Below are 20562 nucleotides of genomic sequence, written 5' to 3'. Positions count from 1 at the left end.
CACCACTCACCGTGGATGAAAAGACAATTTTGGCGCCAATTTTCGATACCCACGGACATCCACGCGGGTCCCTAAATGAAATCCGCGAAAGCGGTGGCACTTGGCGCTTACAATGGCCGCGCCGAGCACAACTGTTGATTAAAACTTAATCATTCGACAGTCGAATGACTCCAATAATCCATCCAGCTTGAAGCGTTGGCCATGAACGATATTCGACGGAGTGCATCCCAGATTGACTTAATCCCTTTTTTTATCTCCGCGACAGCAAAAGAAAAGCATCATTCAGGAGAAAAAAAAACGTTGAAACGAATGGGATCCAAATAAATTTAATGATTTTAGAGAATTTAAAATAAAAAGAAAGATCAACCTCGTAACTAACCGGATGACCAAACAAAATTAGACGCTAAACGCGCGCGTCCAATTCTCGAAAGCGAGAAATGCTCAAGGGGAGTGAACGAGTAACATGACTCGTGCAGAAAATGACTCTGGAAAGTAGAAAAAAAAACAAGTCCGCTCAACATATACAGATAATCATCCCAAGCCAACATGGCCGACGTGTAATTATCATTGCTAATTAATCCATTAATCTTTATATGCAATTGGATGTTTGAATAAAGGAAGAGCAGTCTCCACGGAATTTGAGGATGTAAGAGAAAAAATTAAAAATTGCATGGAGTCTACACCAAAATATGAACTTTAACGCAGTTCGAGCAATACACTACAATTAATATGGTGTTCTATAAATATGACCAGAATATTGCATTGGAAGTCTGAATTATTTCCACGCATGCTTATTCCTAATTAGCCAATATGTCCTTCCAAGTTGTATGTTAACATAAGCTTTTGTAGTTGATATGTGACAAAATTGAGGACCTATTTCAACACAAGATGGATTACTCCGACTTTTTTAATGCTAAGACTTAAAAGCTGACTTTTCGAACATATTAATTAAGTTAAAATCCCAATATTTATGAACACTTTTATTCGTTAAGGGATGAATGACACCCTGACTGATGAAGGTTTGGCATTTTTTAAATGATTTAATCAGTTTTGCGTGAGAGTAAAGCAAAATCTTTTTTGCAAATCACGGTCTTAAAAACTTAAAGCGAAAATTAAATGTTTTTATTACTTTTACTTTGTAAACACAAACAATCCACGATTCAAAAAAACACCCAAAAAATTGTGGTAATTTATAAATTATTTCACAGTAATATTAGCAATAATATTCCTCAATAATGTATTGGTGTAGCTTTAAGTAATACTAAATTAATCTTTAATTTGTATATATATATATAAAGCCGATGAAATTAGTATACAAATCCCCGTAGCCTTACGTAGGCAGACTGGAGTGAACCTTTAAGACATATACATTGTATTAACAGCAAATGCACGTCAAAAATTGGGATTGATATTGGATGGATGAAACGACCGACAATTAGAACGTATACAAGCGAAAGAAAAAAAGGTAAGAAACGCTATTATTACACACAACACGTCACAGGAGCGACACAAAATGGAGAATTCGCAAAGCCGTACAGCTTAAAAATTACATTTATGCCCCTAAACAATACAGCGTTACTAATGATAAAACATGAAAGATTTTTAAATGTGTTTTCTCTTCTCTCTGTAATCGTTGATTTCCTTAGAGCGTCGCTTTTTATGATAATCAAGGTAGTTGTGTTGGGAAAATCAGTAGAGCCTGAAGCGTTTGCTCGAATATCGTCCAAATATGTCGCTCGAAACGTCCATATCCGACGCAATGATCGCCCTAGGATACGAAGTTTCTCGCTGCAAAAGTGGAAACATGGTCGCCTAGCGCATCCTTTCGGCCGATATGAATTCAGATCGTGAATCCCTTTTCGTAGAATACCATGTCCCGGAATCGATGGAACCACAAACAAAGTTTTAGGTACCTGATGATGACGCCGTTGCGTTGAAACCGGTAGTACGAATAAAAATTGTGTGGAAGTTACAAAGTATATTCATTTAAACGAACATGAACCTCCACAAAGTTGAGCCCGAGACCATAGAATTCATCAAAGTTTTAGAACTATATTGAAGGCTTCTTCCCACACCATTACCGGGAGTAGTGACTTGGCATATAACTTGCAATTTACAAATTGCAATCTTGCGCAAGATTTCAGGGTTGGCAACTTAGGAACCGCATTGTCGCACAAAGATTTGAAGTTTTCCATGCACAATGTTGGCCCAAAACAATTTCATGAGAGTTTCAACGGGTTAATTTGCCGAAAACCACGAAAATAATGACCCCATCCTTCATTTTTACAAGAGAGGTCAATGATGAATGGATAAATGAATGTGGTATTATACGGCACGTCAAAATATTAGTAATTATTGCAATAAAATTATCAAAAAAAAGCCCATGAAATTTCCTATGCACAATGTTGGCCCAAAACAATTTCATGAGAGTTTCAAAGGGTTAATTTGCCGAAAACTATGAATAAATAATCACCCTATCATCCATTTTTACAAGAGAGGACAATGATGAATGGATAAATGAATGTGGTATTAAACGGCAGGTCAACATATTAGTAATAACTGTAATAAATGATCACAAAAGGGCCCACCAATAAAAAAGTCAGAGTGATCGAACCATTTAATGCAAGATACACATTTTATGGAGGCATACATAATTCCTGCTACAGTTAACGCAAGCGATGCAACACTAAGTAGATGTCCTTGTTTCTCACCATTACGGTATTTTAATTTTATCCTACAGGTCACACTTTATTCAAAATATATTTCCCAGGGACTTTTGATGAAGTTTGATAAATTTTGATCCATTGCATCCCCCCGAGAACACCAAACCTACCACCTTATACCTATCGTTTACCTGTCAAGACGGTCAAACTGTCGTAAATATTGTGCTCGTGATTTTTTTCTGAAAGTTACACATTTCCATAATGCCATTAAAAAAAACTTTGATTGGCGCTTGCACAACCGATGCATTTAATAAGGCCAATGTTATTTAGTATCACACCTTTTAAGGTATAATTTGGATGGGAACAAGCTTATATCTCCATGTTTATTAGCCTTAAACGCATACTCCCAACATTGATTGGCATTTATAAAACACCTCTGTATTTCATAATCTCTAATATTAGGATATAATGATTAAAGTGACATGACAATAAGGAAACTCGGTGAATAATTCTTTAAAAAAATTCAGTCAGGTTCGCGGATGACAAATATTTAGTTACCCAATCAGTTAAGGCATTACACTCATTTATGAGCAAATTAGAAAGTTTAATATAGGGGAAAAATAGAGACTCAATGTTATAGGTATTGGTTTTTAATAAATGCAAGCAAAACAAGTGATACAGAGAGGAGTGAAGAAGTGAAGACTTTGATATAAAGCGTAGTTTTTGTATTGCTCGGAAACTTGGTATTTAAGATAGAAGGATAAACAAAGATTGAAGGCCTTTGGGATGTGGATTTGCAGGAGAATCGAAAAAATTAAATGAACAGAAAGGAAACCAAACGCAGTATTTCTATACAAGAGAGGGGGGGAAGACTGAGATTAATGTTTATAGAAATTCGATGAAAATTGGAAAAGTGGATGTTGTGAGATTCTGAGAGAAGCAATGTGATGCTGAGGACAGAGGGGAGAAACTGGAAAATCGAAGCAGAGGGAGAAAAATACGCATAATACGTATTCTGGGCGAAATTAAGGGAGATAGAAAGTATGCAGAGCTAAAGTTTGAGCTTTTATAAAATAAGCAGTATGGCACATTTTCAAAGAGTAAAAATCATTAACTTTGACTGGGATAACTCCGTCATAAATTACTGTCGTGGCATCTCCCGCTCTTTCTTGGAATGTGGTATGGATGTTGAGGGGTCATATTAGTTAGGATTTTGGCGTTAAAGTGGTGTGTGATGCGTGGGTCCATTGAAAATCCATTCCCAACCACATGGACTTTCTGCTAATGATTATATATATCTATATAAATAAATATATATATATACACACACACACAAATTTACATATCAAGAGAAAGGTCGCAGTCACCTTAGAAATGAGTTTTTTAGGTACAAAAGATTAAATGGCTGTTTGCGGGATGAATCGGTAGTGGTGCTACGTAGCACTGTAGAATAATATAATATTGACTAGTAATTTTCAAATAATACCTTTTGAATTTAGAAATTAGAACAATTGTCTTTAAAACAATTGTATGGAAAATAATTTATCTAACACCTGATAAGATCGAAAGTTAATCATAGATACGACGCTGTGATCACACTTGTTCCTGTGGAAGTCCGAAATACCGTTTAATCAATCGAAATATATTGTATACATTAAATATCACAGTTAAAAATAATGATGATGGGTTTAAATACGACAAAAAAATATGATTCCTCTCTACGGAAAAGTAACTGCAGCATATTCAATGGAACTAATAATGAACAAAATGCACAATTACCAGCAAATATGGAGAGGATTTAAATTATTAAATCATATTACATTTAAACGTTCCACCGAGGGAATAATTACGCCTATGCTAAAGCCTCGAAAACACGGAAATACTTTCCCTAATAATCCAGTCACATGATTGACCTAATTTTTTAACGAAAATATTTTCACAAAAAGATAACACTGATTTATCATATAATTTTCGAAATAGCATTAATTAAAGAAAAACTTTTGAACACAGTTCCGTGATCACGTGAATATGACCATCAATTACTTATGATCACAGCCACCATCGCATTGTTGTATTAGTATAGGTTAATAATTTGGTATGAAGCCAGAGGGATTTGAAACCGCGGGATATCAATTACGGTATTTTAAAACCATGAACAGTTAACCAATTAAGCGAATCCCGAATCAAGTCATCATACTTCGCGTCAATGTAATATTCCCAAAACTGCATTATCTGAAAATCTCATAGCATAACAATGTAAATGGGATAAGATCAATAAAAAATAACCAATAAAATGCTGTGCAATATCATTACTAAGCATTAAACTAGCCATTATCCTGAAGTCGACCATAATGAACAATATAATAACACCAAGAAGTTATTAGCGTAAAACCAATCTATTGGTCTCTGAATTGATCTATAATCCCAAAGGTGTCTCATTTCATTACCGGCATAGGAAATATTTTCATTGGATCAAAAATCCTTCCATTTTCCCCACTAACTTGATTACCGATACCGATAGCCTCGGCCTAATTTGAAATATGAATGTTATGAATATGTAAGTGTGTGTGTATTAATGTTTCTATGCATATTTCATATTTTTACATCGTGTAACTGTAGGTAGGAGGTGAAGAAGTTCTCAAATGTAAATACATATGGCAGTGGAAAACCGATGGTAACATATAAATCATAGATTAAGTCACATTAATTTTTTAACATTATGATGGCTGTATATTAAAACTTCCCCTAAGGGTGGTAGGATATTATTACGATTGATATTCTACGTTAGTGCAGGTTCTCGCTGGAAAGAGATTATACAACGGTACTACGACAATTTCCCTGCCTTTACTAGCTAAACTAAACCATAATTACTACACCAAATTAAGGAAATAGATATAAGGAAAAGGGATAGGAACACACATAAAGGACGAACACAGTAGAGGTGGGGAAGGCGGAATCGGATTGATCACAAGTGTAAAAATATTTCTTTCCATGATCGAGGCTAAAACCACGGTTTGGATTTGTTTATATATTATATATATATATATATATATATATATATATATATATATATATATATATATATATATATACACACAATCATTTATATGTGTTCCCATACATATATATATATATATATATATATGGGAACATATATATATATGTATACATATATATATATATATATACGCTCATCTCTACTGCCCCAATGCCTCTCTCGCATATCGTGAAGCTAAATAAGGCCGTGGGGGTGGATAACATTCCCGCGGAACTATGGGAATGTTTAGGAAAATGTGGGAGGAAGAGGCTATATGGGCTGATCCGTAGTATTTATGAGGAGGGAATCTGGCCGGAAGACTTTGTGAGATCAGTTTTAGTTCCTATTCCGAAAAAGGTAAAGGCCACGTCATGTGAGGACTATAGGACAATTAGTTTGATATCCCACGCAGCTAAAGTTGTTCTCAGGATCATAAACAAAAGGATAGAGAGTAGGGCAAATGATTACTTAAGGGATGATCAGTTTGGGTTTAGGAAGGGGAGAGGTACGCGTGATGCCATTGCAGTAATGAGATTATTAATCGAGAGGAATATAGAACACAACCAGGAGGTATTTGCCTGTTTCGTAGATTTCGAAAAAGCGTTCGATAGAGTGAATTGGGAAAAACTAATGAGTATATTGCAGAAAATAGGAATAGATTGGAGGGAAAGGAGGCTAATCCGCCACCTGTACATGTCTCAGACTGCTCAGGTGCGGGTGGGGAACGGGGAGTCCGGATGGGCAGTGTTAGGAAGAGGTGTAAGGCAGGGTTGCCCATTATCACCGTTGCTGTTCAACCTGTATGCAGAGGAAATGATCAAAGAGGCTTGGGAAGAACTGATGGTAGGAATGAAAGTGGGCGGGGGATTCGTAAAATCAGTTAAGCTTGCTGATGACCAAGCTTTAGTTTGTCAGTCAGCCAAGGGGTTGCAAGCATTGCTTAGTGCATTGGAAATTCAGTGCGACCGGTATGGGATGAGAATCAATATTAATAAAACAAAGGTTATGCGATTTTCTAGAAAGAAAAAGGCCAAGCTTAACATTAAAATAGGAGGGCAAAAACTAGAGCAGGTATAACAGTTTACGTATCTCGGTAGTGCTTTGAACCAACACGGTCAAAGTAGTATGGACGTAAGGAGAAGAATTGCGCTGGGCAAAGAGACTTTCACAAGGAGGACGTTGAGTAAGGAGGTTAAGAAAAGACTAATAAAAACTTTGATATGGAGAGTAGCTATGCGCGGCACGGAAACGTGGTCATTGAAGCGGGAGGATAGACGTAGACTGGAGGCTTTTGAAAAGTGGGTTTGGAGAAGAATGGAGAAGGTGAAATGGACAGAGAAGAAAACAAACGAGGAAGTACTTGGTATGGTGGGCGAAGAAAGGGGTTTGTTGGGAGAAATCCTATGGAGGCAAGAAAAGTGGATGAAGGGGGTATTGACCGGCAGTGGGATGTAGAAGACTGTGATAGAGGGGATAATTTTAGGCAAACGAGGAAAGGGAGGGAACAGGATAGGGATGCTGGACGGGATGAAGGGAGGAATAAAGTACTCAGAGCTGAAGAGGGACCTGATGTAGAGTGGGATGTTGTGCTCTGCAGGTGGTCACCAATTGTTGAATTAGTAATTATGTCTATCCAAAAACCTACCTTAACCGGTAGATTACCTAATAATAACCCTACTAGCAACCACCCCTGTTACCAAATATGTCCGCTTATCAGATATGCTCACCTCTCCCCACATCCCCCCATTTCCTCTCAATAACTGTCGCGCCACATCCCCTCATTCTCACTTCCAAACCATTCTAGAATCTATACCCTTTTTAGTCACCAATAAAGAGGTGGGAACTCGCGAATCAGCGTACATATTATCATTTTGATCTTTTGAAATTTCACGGCTCAACTGTCGCCACTAGATCCTTACCGCTTTTCCCGCCCCCCTTCCAATAACGCCGTGCGATTCCACCGCCCCAGTACTCCCATTTCGTCCATCCAAATACTTGCAGTTTGTCCTGAAGAAGGCCGAAAGGTAAAACTTTCTGAAATATGAGTGCCCTCTCACATGTTTTCCATTCATATTTTATTATTAGATAGCGCTTAACAAGCAGTAAGTTCAGACTCACCTGTTGCAGTGGCGTGGGTCCTCCGTACGTTTGATGTGTCCCTGAAATTAACGAAAAACAACGTAAGAAACGAATATAATAGTCTATGAAGGGACGAAACATATCCAATTTCAACTCAAGTTTTACACAACGTCACTCTCGAGAAGAGATCGATTGCAATAGATACAGATTAAATATGAAAAATTCTCGAGGATTTAATGAAAGTTTACGCAAAAATAATATTCCTAATTGAACTATTCCTAGAAGATATAGAAATAAACATCACATGCACGAAAATCACCAACGACATGTGTTAAATGCGACACATTTATACCGAAATCATAAATTCATATTCTGGAGCCGCAGTTCATCAGGTGCGTACATAGAAAAATACTTACATGCAGCATATTTAAATATATTTTTAAAATGCTCCGCTAACACAGCTGGCATATCACATCTGGCCACCGATAGACCACCGAAACATTAGAGCCAATTATTTTTATTTCAATTTATCTGCATATGTATATGTATATAAATATATATATATATATATATTGAAAATACATTTACATCCATAAATATAGACTTATGTATATCATCTTAATCAATCATATATATATAATTATTATCACATAAATCATGTTTATATATATATGTATATATATTTATATACATATGTATATATATATAGAAGCATGATACATATATATGATTGATCCCTTTTGTCCGGCGAAGGCAGTTTGACCATGGCAACGTAAATATATGCGAGTACCCTTTTCACTTGTCTATGTTTTAATAGTGATTTCAATATGTAATTTGTGCGTCCTTGCTCGACAATTGCACCAAGATGGGTGTGTGTACCATGACGACACAACATATTTCTCTCTTTTCATATGTGTGTATATATATATGTATATATATATATATATATATATATATATACATATATATATATATATATATGCACACATAATTACATATATTTCTCAGGTATCTGCGCCATGAGCTCATATTGAATTCGTCTGCGTAAGTATGTGAGCATTGAATGCATATATTTTATCGTCCAATTTAGGTTCAGAAGAATTGGCATCTAGCCTGACAAGGATTTTTCAACGAAGGGTTGGAATCATATCCTCAACGAAAAATACCATTACGTGATGTAGATCGAAAAGTAAAACGAAATGAAATGCTCTCGGGTATCCTGCGATGCATGTCTTCTATCCTCCTACCAACATCCACGGGATACGAAAAACGTAAAGGAAAAAAAATATTAAAGACTAGCCACACCGACTACTGAAACTACATTTATGGATCTCTTTCTCGATGATATATTTTCATCGCAGGTCTACTTAGCATTTGCTTCAGGAAGCAGGTCTCGTCCACTCGGGGACCCAGCCGGGAAATGTTCCCCTCGACAAGGCAGTGATATTCCTTTTTTTAAGTTTTTTTAGCACGAGCCGTTCCATTTCCGTTCAAAGCTCTAGTGTAATTCAATGCACTCTGTTGTCCAAATATTATCCGTCACGTAAAATTTCAGTCAGAGGTACACTCAAAACAGTTGAACAACGGTGCACGCTTTTACGTTATTCACTTCGCAACGTTTGACTTCACTTTTGTGAGGCAGGAAGTTGGGACGGAACGAATGATCATTCCTATGTTTTTGTTTTGGTTGACGTAGGGTGACTTTATAGTTGACGAAACAATATAAGAAACGATACAGTTCGAATTGTTTCCAGCTGAACGGTATAAAAGTCAAAGTAGAAAAACAATAGATGAAACAATGCTCGGAATACATTATTCTTGCGCCTAAGCATCCATTGTTGTAAAACGATACAAATGCATATTGTTTGATTCGCATCGGATACCCATAAATCAGCTTAGTTTTAACTGAAAATCACGAACAAGTTTGGTTAACTGAGCTAAGGTTGGTTTTCACTCCTGTTTTAATTGCCTTCTTAAAAAAACGAGATATTTTTATAGGAAAATTGTTTTTTCAGAGCGAGAAAATGAGTTCACCGCGAATTATTACGCATGCAGCCGACAGTTCATCTCTTTTTAATTTACGTATGTGGGTTCCATTAAAATTTACATGAATTATTTGGCAAGGGAAAAAAATGTTCATATTTTTATCAAATTTTACGGAATTTTATGACTCCCCATGTGGGCATAGTAATTCGTTTGGCGATGGACTACTGGGGAAGATATTACTTCCCTATGATAGAGGGAAAGAAAAGCGAGGTAGGGGGACGGAAAATGATAGGCATTGAGTAGCTTAAGGCGTGATGTGGTGGAAGTCGAACATTATGAGTAACTGATCGTAGCACTTTTTCACTTGATACATTTTTTATTTTACGACCGGGTGCAAAACATTTGACGCGTTGGAGCAATTGGAAATTATCCTACGAGTAAAGAAGAACACCCTCCCCCACCTCCTCAATGATATGCAATTCACTTCTTCCTCCCCCCTCCTTCCAATCAACTTTCGTTTGTAAATATTGACCACGTGGGACACACAACCGCCCCCTTCCCTGAGTGTCTCCCTCCCCTCCCAGTGTGTGTGTGTGTGTGAGTGAAGTGTGGGGTATGCCGTCCCCACTCTTCCAAGAAGGGCCAAATCACTTTGGCCTCCAACCCTTGACCCACCTACCTGCGTCATCCCGGCTGCCGATGGGTTATAGATGACTGCCACCATTCACGCAAGTGGACCACGTACCCTAAGACTATGTTCACTGTTTTTAGCAAGGTCGAAACGCTGTTTTTCCGCTTATCCTTGTAAAGGCCTCCCTTGTTTCATTCCCCCTCTCTCCCTTTCCCCCCTCGTTTCCTATGACGTCCTCTCCCATCCTTCCGGAATCTCAAATGTTTATAAGACGGCCCTCAACTTCAGTTTGTTACCTGATGATGATGTGATACATCTAAACCCGGTCGTAAAATTAATAAAAAAATGTATCAATGGAAAAGTGCTACTATCAGTTGTTCATTAAGGATAGACCAAACGAGGAAAGGCAAACGAGGAAAGGGAAGGAACAGGATAGGGATGTTGGACGGGATGAAGGGAGGAAGGAAGTACTTAGAGATGAAGAGGGACCTGATGTAGAGTGGGATATAGTGTTTTTCTAGGGGTAACAAATTATTCAATTAGTAATTACGTCCATCCAAAAACCTACCTTAACCGGTAGATTACCTAATAATAATGTTGAGGAATGGAGTTAAAAATTATACGGAGTTCAAAAAAAAAACTAGCCGTACACTGTTACGTGTTGCTAGGTTGCGTCTAGTTAGGCCAAGGATTGTCGGCGTGTTCAGTCTGTGTCTATCCAAAATCTACGTTAAACAATACATCCAGATGACAGAATAATAATTGTGGGTAGTATACATTTCGATTTCAGACCATTTGGTTATTTCGATTCCTAGGTATTTTCTCTGTTAGCTACAACATTTATTCAAAACGCGTGTTTTTCTTGCTGCCATAGCTGGGAAACTGTAGGCGGCACAGTGTAAGGAAGGGGCCCACAATGTTATTACCCGGTTCTTGCAAACTATTCCAAACAGCACACAACTGTGGTGTTGATATGTGGTTTGGAATGAAAAACTTTAACTGGACGAAGCTAAAACAAACGAATAGAAACTGCGCATGCCATGGGATGAGAGGAAATTGCAGGTAGAAAAAATTCAATGCAGGCAAGGCAAGTGGACGCAGGATATACTGCGTGATAACTGGATCTGAAAGACATTGATTTTGAGAGGAGAAAGTCCGATAAACGAGATAGAAAGGGAAATATATCAGAATTTTTATAATTTTGACCAATAAATAATTTGTAAGCTCCACTCAATTTTATTTTCAACGACCGATTTCGTCAAACAGTCGACATAATCGGTGAAACTTAGACAAAGTTTTCGTTTTTCACAGCCCACAAGTTGAGCCGAATATTACATAATTAAGTGAGAAGATTAATTGAGTAGAAAGTATGCGAAGTTTTAGAATTTAATAGAGAGCGCGTTACAGCATTATAAGGGTTGTACTAAGCGCGGCTTAAGTGTTAAAGCAATGGCAATTCTCTGTGCTCTTCCAAATCTATCATGAACATGTGATCATCACACGTAACTTGGCTAAGGGTGTTGTAGGGGGGGGAGAGGTTGTAAATAGGGATGAGTTCGCACCGTAATTTCCTTGTCATTTGCTTCTCACTCCCTGGTCGCTTTTGTTATTCCGCATGCCTGTCCTCAGGGATCCCGGGAGGCCCATCGCACGTCAGCGGACTTCCCGAGGGGGTGTGGCAGACGGCGTGCCCGCAAAACTCTTTTTTCCCAATAGGAACACGTTGCGTCCGTGGGGGATTACCCGCCAATCAATTTAGGTTGTAAGGCCCACGAGTCGAATATCCCCGTGGATATTCTGCAAATGCCACCCAAAACATCTCCAAACTGAGTGTTATCCATTTTCATTCTTAATTTTTAATTTTTTTTTTATTTTAACGACTGCCCTTTCCCATGGTAGTTTTCTTTAAATTATTTTTCCTTTGAACACCTGACTGATTGATTTTGTTCAGTGAAAGTCATATTTCTAAAAGTCTCTTTGAACAAATTTACAATTCTTTCTGTTACCAACATCCATGGTGTCAGTCCTATAATACGCCTTTAGCTAAAAGCCAGGGTTTCTACAATGGGGATGTTGCCTAATTTCCTTGGGTTCCATGCTCGGTGGCCGTAGAAAGTTCACTAGAGCCTCTGATATGGACGGGGATTTGAATAAAATGAGACCTTCTTCCCTCATTTTCTTCCCACCATCCACACCTGGGTGTATCCATTACACCGATGGTAGCGAGGTCAACAGTTCCAATATTGCCTCTTACCTGACACTTGTTCGTTTGAATTGTCTTTCCCTCACCCCTTAAACCATCTCCCTCTCCCCTCACCCCATACCTTTTCCGCCTGGTGCTTGAATACATGTATAATATCACCATGACCCTAAATACGAATGAGAAATGATATTTTATAAGCAGGTCCAGTGCATACAGTCTAGCAAAGTTAAATAGGTCTATTTTTTCGTTTAATTTATTCATGTACCCAGCAAACCACCGCTAGGTTGTGTGGTAAAGAGCGAATACACAATAGACTGACTTTTACCCAAACATGACCCTACTGCGGTCGGACAATGTTATTATGATCCCTTATCGTTCGTGGACGTACCGGGTTCCCATCAAGAGGGCTCGGTTTCGAAACCTGGAGGAGACATATTTTTCAGGGGTACCCCGATCGCTACTTGACGTGCTTTGTGGAGGGCACTTTGAGTGATTACAACGTCCGTCGGATGGGACGTTAAACTGCTGACCCCTTGCCGCTTTTCGATAAGAGTAGGCTAATGCCGACGCCGAGTTTCTCTCCACTCTTCATTTCCCCATCCCAAATGGCGCAAATGACCTTAGCTCGGTCGCCTCCCACTACTACTTTTTATCATTCGTGGAAAAGATGGCATTTTAATCTGTTCTACCCGTAATCTCTCTAATTGTATTGACATGATATCTCCTACTGCATTACGATGGGAGTAATAATATAATTTTAACATCACTGCTAAAAAGATATCTCCTTCCAATTCATGCAAGAACTTCAATTTGTAATTTAACCTTCGCTCTATTGAGTGATTTACAGTCTAGCAGCTCTAATATTTTGGATACGCTACTAATTTTATTATAAAAAAATTTCCAAAAACTAGCTCCTCTACGCTGCACGCAATCCTATTCGGCAATTAATCCAACTTCGTGAGGATCCCACATACATGCATCATATTCTAAATTAGGCTTTAAAGAGCAGCGAGGAAGTACTGGGCATGGTGAGAGAGAGAGAACGGATTTACTGAATTCTTACCGTATGTATAGAGTATTATTCAAAGCTTTTTTGGTCGATGACTACTTATTACCCAAAAAAATGTGTGGTCAGGGAAGGATGAAATAAGTATTATGGACAGTAAGGAAAACAAAAGAGGAAGTGCTGGGCGTGGTAAGAGGGAAGGAGTGGGGAATGTAGGGAGAAATCTAAAGGATGCAGGATATAGGTGGGTGCAGAACATTTTGATTGGCAATGGTATAATGAAGACTGGGGTAGGAAGGGAGAACAAGTTGGACAAACGAGAAAGGGGCAGGAATAGGATACGAATGTCGAACAGAACGAAGGGAGGAAGGAAATATGCGAAATTGAAGAGGGGTTTATTGTAATTCCTGATGTCAAGTTGTTATTTTTTTACTAGAGGCAATTAAATGTATCTTTGTACCGTTGCACAGGCTGTGTTCATTCAAAACCTAACTTAAGCTGGTAGATAACAAATTATAATAATTTAATAATAGTTTGCAAAGCCATTGCTCACGAAATATAGCAATTAATGCATGTCACTAGGATCAATCTCCCATTGTGACGTCGAAGAGGCTCACGAAATAACTACTATTTTATTCAGTCTGATGCGGCTTGAGTCTCCCTTCCGCCAATTTAACCTCAGCGGCCCTCATTCCTTACGCTTAGCGGGACGCTCCCAAAAGCCAAATCGTCAAATGAATCACAACAGCCCCAGGCTATAAAGGAACAGGAGGAAATTACAGCGTTTCAGCAGGAGCATTTAACAGAGAGACCCAACATCATGAGGAAGGCGGATGGAGAGAGAGTGAGGGGGGGGAGAGGAAGGGGTTGGGGTGGGCAGGGTGGAGAAGGGCACGCCTAAAAACCCTTTCCTGAGTGTTCGGCGTGACGTGAAACGAACAAAGTTGACGTAATTTCCCCCACTTCCGCCCAAGGGAGAAGGAGAGAGGGTGGGGGGATGGACCGGGAGAGCATGCTCCCAAGCCCGCAAGGTGGATAGTCGAATAGACGCAAAAGTTGGGACAATTTATCGCAAGATTAGACCACACGTAGGAGGATGGGGGGGAGGAATTGTTGGAAGGGGTGGGGAGAGACAGAGGTTTATTTTGAGAAGGAACGTTGGATAGGGTGAAGGAGGGAGGGGTCTATTACATGGGACGCGGACGGCCCTGAAAAGAAGAAGCGGGAGAGATAGAAGAAAGAAGGGGTGTGGGGGGGACGGGGAGTGAAAAGACTTTTGTGTGGACGGAGGGGCGGGCTGGAGGGGATTTAGGCTAACAAGTTGGCCGACGACGACCGCCCCCCTCCCCACACCGACCCAACCCACCTGCCCCCTTTTTTGAGGGACGACTCGCCCGTAACGGTGGAGGCGCTGGCTGTTTGGGGGCATCTGCGAAGGGATGAGAGAGGGAGAAGACGCCCTCGGCTAGGCGGCGAGGCTCGATGCCAATTTGCATCACCATCACCTTGCTTCTTACCTACACTCAAACGTATGAAACTCAACGGTACATGCAGGTGTTCCAAACACAGCAGTACGAAATCGCAAAGTTGGCGGTCCAAGAACACATCTCCAAGAGAATAATTTATCTACAAAGCATTCTTTTTCTTTCGGTAATAACTCATATGTAAAGGTGGTGGCCGAATTTTTCAGCTGTATCCCGATTCCTACTTTCAACATATAAAAGCAGATTGGAGGCTTTTGAAACGTGGGTGTGGAGAAGAATGGAGAAGGTGAAATGGACAGAAAAGAAAACAAATGAGGAAGTACTAGGTATGGTGGGCTAGGAGAGGGGATTGCTGGGAGAAATCCTAAGGAGACAGGAAAAATGGATGAAAGGCATATTGATGGGTCCTACAGCAGAGGTTATTTACGCCAGAAGGGATAGGTGGGAAACTGGATAGGGGTAAGATATTTCAGGAAATGAAAGAAGGGTGAAGAGAAACCCCACGTAAGCATTAGCCTGCTCTTAACGAGAGGCGCCCAGGGGTCCGCAACGTAACGTCCCATCCGGCGGACGGCTTACTCACTTGAAGTGCAATTCCCATACGTAGCAGTCACCAGGTAGGGATCGGGATTTTATGAAAGTAATCTACCGGTTAAGGTAGGTGTTTGGATGGACGCAACTACCAAATAAATATTTAGTGATTCCTAACAAAACACAATCCAGCGACCTACTCTACATCAAGTCCCTCTTCATCTCTGAGTGCTTCCACATCTTCCGTAATCCCAGTACTTCCCTTCATTCCGTCGGACATCCCCATCCTGTTCCTTCCCTTTCCTCATAATGCCTAGCATTGTCCCCTCTATTACAGTCTTCAGGTTTCCATAGCCAATTAAAATGCTCTTCATCCACTTTTCCTATCTCCTTTGGATTACTCCTAACAACCACATCTATAACTCTACTCTTCCCTCTACCGCCATCAACAAACTGTAAATTATCAAACTAAATGCTTTTAACATCGGATACAGTAAAAAACCAAGAGATTAATTATACAACAAGAAGTAGGAAAACGTTGCAAAAAGAAACAATCATTAGCAACCCCCCGAAAAGGTAAATCAAACGATATGGCATAGTTTCTTATATGCAGAACATTCCAATAGGACAATTATCTCCATTTGTCACCAAAATCATTCGTAAATATTGAATTAAAACCAATTTTTTTATAAAGTCAATTTAAGCAACATTTTTCCAAATGTTTGAAGACAAAAATATCCCCTTTTTAGAAAAAAAATTGTTGTATGTAGACTGATGTGTGAGGTCTCAGTATTGAAGTGGACCAAGCTGGATGTACTTACATTGCAAGAAAGAGTTAAGCTAGCATAAGGTCTGCTTCGGGGGAAAACCCCAAACAAGTCCCAATACACAAAAGGATACCAGGATAGGTTTTGGATACCAAACACAAGAGCAATTTCATACCCGAAAAAAAACCATTAACAAAGTAATCAACCCGAAGGTCGGTTTGGTAGGTGATGGTAGAGTTCACCCAGTACTAAGCCCAACAGCGTGTGAAATTCACACATCAGGGTAGGGGGGGGCAATTCCTAGCCCTGTGCCAGTAATGGTTTCCCGGGAAGATTTAGTACCCGAAAAATCACATAGTAAAGCAAAGTAATAATCACATGCCTTGCCCGGGAATCGAACCTGGGACCCTCCGGTCAGTAGTCCAACGCTCTAACCCCTGGACTACCGCGACCCACTCAAACCCGAAGTTTAACATTTTCGAGAAGAAGACACTACGCTTTGACGCTTTCAAACAATTGTTGATTTGAATCAATACTCTGAAATATTTGATGACGTTCTGTTTCCCTCCAGTTCACATCTCCCCTCAAACTTGTAACATTTCTAAACACACTCAAACGGTCGCTAAGCGCCACGGAGTGCCAGCATCCAAATTATAACCTTCCTCCTCCCCCAGGCTCTCCTGCCAACATTCCTACGTGCACCCCTTCACCCTCTCCCTAACCTGACCATTCCCTCCCCGCCAAATCTTCCCGGAACCTTCCTTCCCCTTCACCTATGCACAAAGGATGAATAAATGTAAGAAATGCAATTCCTGTATTGCCCATCTCATGATGTTACCACTCGCTGAAAACTAGGTCGTTCCAAATAAATATTCATGCAGAAATACAAACGTGTATTCTTTGAAATCTAAGGTCGCTTCCACTGGAAACTATTTTCGTGTAAAAGATAGAGCCATAATTTGGAAAATATGTTAGGAGGAACTCAGACATGTATTTCCTTAAAAAACTTGAATTCGTATTCGAGAATATACTTCCCATTCAACTAAAAATGAATCTCTAACTCACATCCTGTATTATTCTTATGGGATTGGCAAAAGCTCCGGAGGCAACCTCGTCAACGAGAAAAATACATATAAAATCAACTATTGAACGTATATTTCGGTTGACATGAATTTATGTTATTTGTAATGCTTCCTTGGTATAATTCTAAAATTTAATATTTCTGGTATTCTTTCAACGAATCCTGTTCATAATATCTATTTCACTTGTATGATTGTCGTCAAAGCTTAATCTCAATGTGTTTTCAGAAAACTCTACACGAGGGCGTGAGTGATTTTCAAGGGCCGTGAATACTGGTTCTCAATTACAAGTTCCTCGCCATACCCTCCGGTACTTCTCATTTCCTCTAAATTACGGTTAAAAAAATTCCAATTATGAAGAGGTGCTACCTCCTGGCGACTACTACTCCGTAATACAGGTACATGTAATAAAATATTTTTTCAGTCAAAATTACATGCAAAAATACGTTAAATTTATTTATTTTTTATTTATACATGTATGTATGCATATGTGTGTATATATATATATATATATATATATATATATATATATATATATATATATATATATATATATATATATATATATATAATTATATATATATATACATATATATATATATATATATATATATATATATATATATACATATATATATATATGCATATATATATATATACAATTACATGCATATATATGCATATATATATGCATATATATGTATATATCCATATATATATATATATATATATATATATACACACATAACCCTAATTTAAGCTGGTAGACTACTACTGATACTTCTAATAAGCGAATCAGCTAATTTACGTACCATAAGCGGAGACTATGAGTTGCATGTCCGTGTGATAATAGAATTTCCCCACTTACATTTCAATTCTGCATGACCAGTCTTGCTTTGGTGAAAGACTATCGTTTAAATGGTTGTGGCTGATTTATATACCCTTTTTTATAACTAATAACTTATTTTTCACGTGAAAACACCCTTATTTTGAATTAAATCTACCTCAAGCATGCCCACAGCTTTGCACATTTTGGATGCTTTTAAATGAGTAATTTTTCCTTTTCCCTTCCTCTTCCATATCCTCTCTCATCACTTAACCTTCCCACCTGATGCTTGCACCCCTGCCACACACCTTTTTGGTGTATCGCGGCGCATTTATGTTTATGTCGAACCATTCGTTTTTTGGTGTTTCCCGTGATGGTTTCGGAACTGTTCCTCCATTGATAAAAATCTTCTTAATTTTGCTTACAGTTCATCCAATGAGCGTCCGTAGCTACAAGAGCAGATTCAAAAGAAACCAAATAAACAGGATGACTTGCTTAAGTAATGACATTTAGTACACCTACGTTTCACACCTCTTGATTCCTATCGCGATTTCCACCCGCTGTTTTCATTTTGGCAACTACCGCGAAAAAGTTTTCAACTCCACCGGGGGAGGAAGTCGAGGAGGTTTGGAAAGGGGCAAAGGGGGTATTCTTATCGGTGACAGGGTGGGGAGTGAGATACGGAGAGAGAGAGAGCTTCGTGGGTGAGAGGTAAGGCCTTAAAAGGATTGATAACCCTCCACTTCCTCTCTTCCTCTGTCCTCGCGCGGTCGAGGGGGCACTCCTCACTGCGCCGCCAGGGATCGAGTCCTTTCCACCCCTCAACTTGACGCAAACGAACGAAATCCGCGCGACTTGCACGCTCGACTCTTCGATTGACTTGAAATCGTGTTCGGGTAACTTAACCCTCCTCGCAACTCTCTCCCCCGCTCTCCTCGCTACCGCCAAGTACTCCACCACTCCGACCACTTCCCGAAAGCCTTTATTCTTTTTTCCACTCGAATCGTCTTCCTTCCCGTCCCCCTTCAACAAATCTCTCAACTGAGACCGAAAAACGCTTAAGAACACCGAATGAACCCTTTCCTCAAGCTCGCACACTATCCCATCTCTAACCTGCCTCCCATCGGTGTTTTTCTATTTGCAAAAACATCGAAGGGCACCTACAAGGTAGAATAGAATAGAAGGCAAAACAGAGTTTTTTTAAGTCACCATGCCACTAATATATATATATATATATATATATATATATATATATATATATATATATATATATATGGGCTGACACAATATAACACAAATAGAAAAGAATAGACACATTTAAAAGAACACTCACACGGTAAATTGTTCGAGCTTTCGGCCCTCTCAGAGGCCTTCTTCAAGAGAGACTGAAAATATGCTATTCTGAATAGCATATTTTCAGTCTCTCTTGAAGAAGGCCTCTGAGAGGGCCGAAAGCTCGAACAATTTACCGTGTGAGTGTTCTTTTAAATGTGTCTATGCTTTTCTATTTGTGTTATATTGTGTCAGCCCATTATTGTGCCGCTCGTGTGAGTTTTTCCGTACAATCGTTATATATATATATATACATACATACACACAGTAACACACAATATAGAAGCACAAAAAAAGAAGAACACTCACACGTTATTTCTGGATATGTCGACGGAAACACTCCGTCTTCATCTGAAAATATAGTTCTATATCTTCAGATGAAGACGGAGTGTTTCCGTCGAAATATCAAGAAATAACGTGTGAGTGTTCTTCTTTTTTTGTGTTTCTATATTGTGTTACTGTTTATTGTACTATTCGGCACTTTCGTGTTACGTCTACGAAGTATATTTTGGATGGACAACGACTGAACAACGATAGATTTGCTAGGTTACCCGATAAAAAACAAGAAAACCGAACAAACAATAGGCCCTTCTTCAATTCTGGATACTTCCTTCCTTCCTTCATTCTGTCAAATATCCCTATACTATTCTAATTTGTCTAACTTTCTCCCCTCTATTACGGTCTTCAACATTCCATCGCCCATCAAAACGCTCTGCATTCATCTTTCTGATTCTTTTGGATTTCTCCCAGCAACCCTGTCTTCTCATTTCTTACCATACTTACAAATTATTATTTTTATTATTTTAGAATTACGTTGCAATTAGGCGATTTTCCTGGTAGCAACGGTCAAGTTTAGTCAAAGATAACTCTTACAACGAAAATTACATACATTCACGCACTAGAAAAACAGATAAGAGACAAAATATTCTTACATACAA

General features: G+C 39.0%; 1 protein-coding gene across 1 annotated transcript in view; it reads right to left on the bottom strand.

Moving 5' to 3' along the window:
* Positions 1 to 20562, bottom strand: part of LOC139701085 (uncharacterized) — a 434732-nt gene that overhangs the window by 140970 nt on the left and 273200 nt on the right. Inside the window, exon 5 of the mRNA XM_071599661.1 lies at positions 7819 to 7859. Within this exon, the coding sequence (XP_071455762.1) occupies positions 7819 to 7859 (41 nt within the window). The remainder of the gene's footprint in view (positions 1 to 7818; positions 7860 to 20562) is intronic.

Source organism: Hetaerina americana, unplaced genomic scaffold (assembly GCF_022747635.1).
Source record: "Hetaerina americana unplaced genomic scaffold, ioHetAmer1.1.p SCAF_11, whole genome shotgun sequence".
Classification (NCBI taxonomy): Eukaryota; Metazoa; Arthropoda; class Insecta; order Odonata; family Calopterygidae; genus Hetaerina; species Hetaerina americana.
The sequence above is the reverse complement of the archived record's forward strand: the minus strand, read 5'-3'. Positions and strand labels throughout refer to the sequence as shown.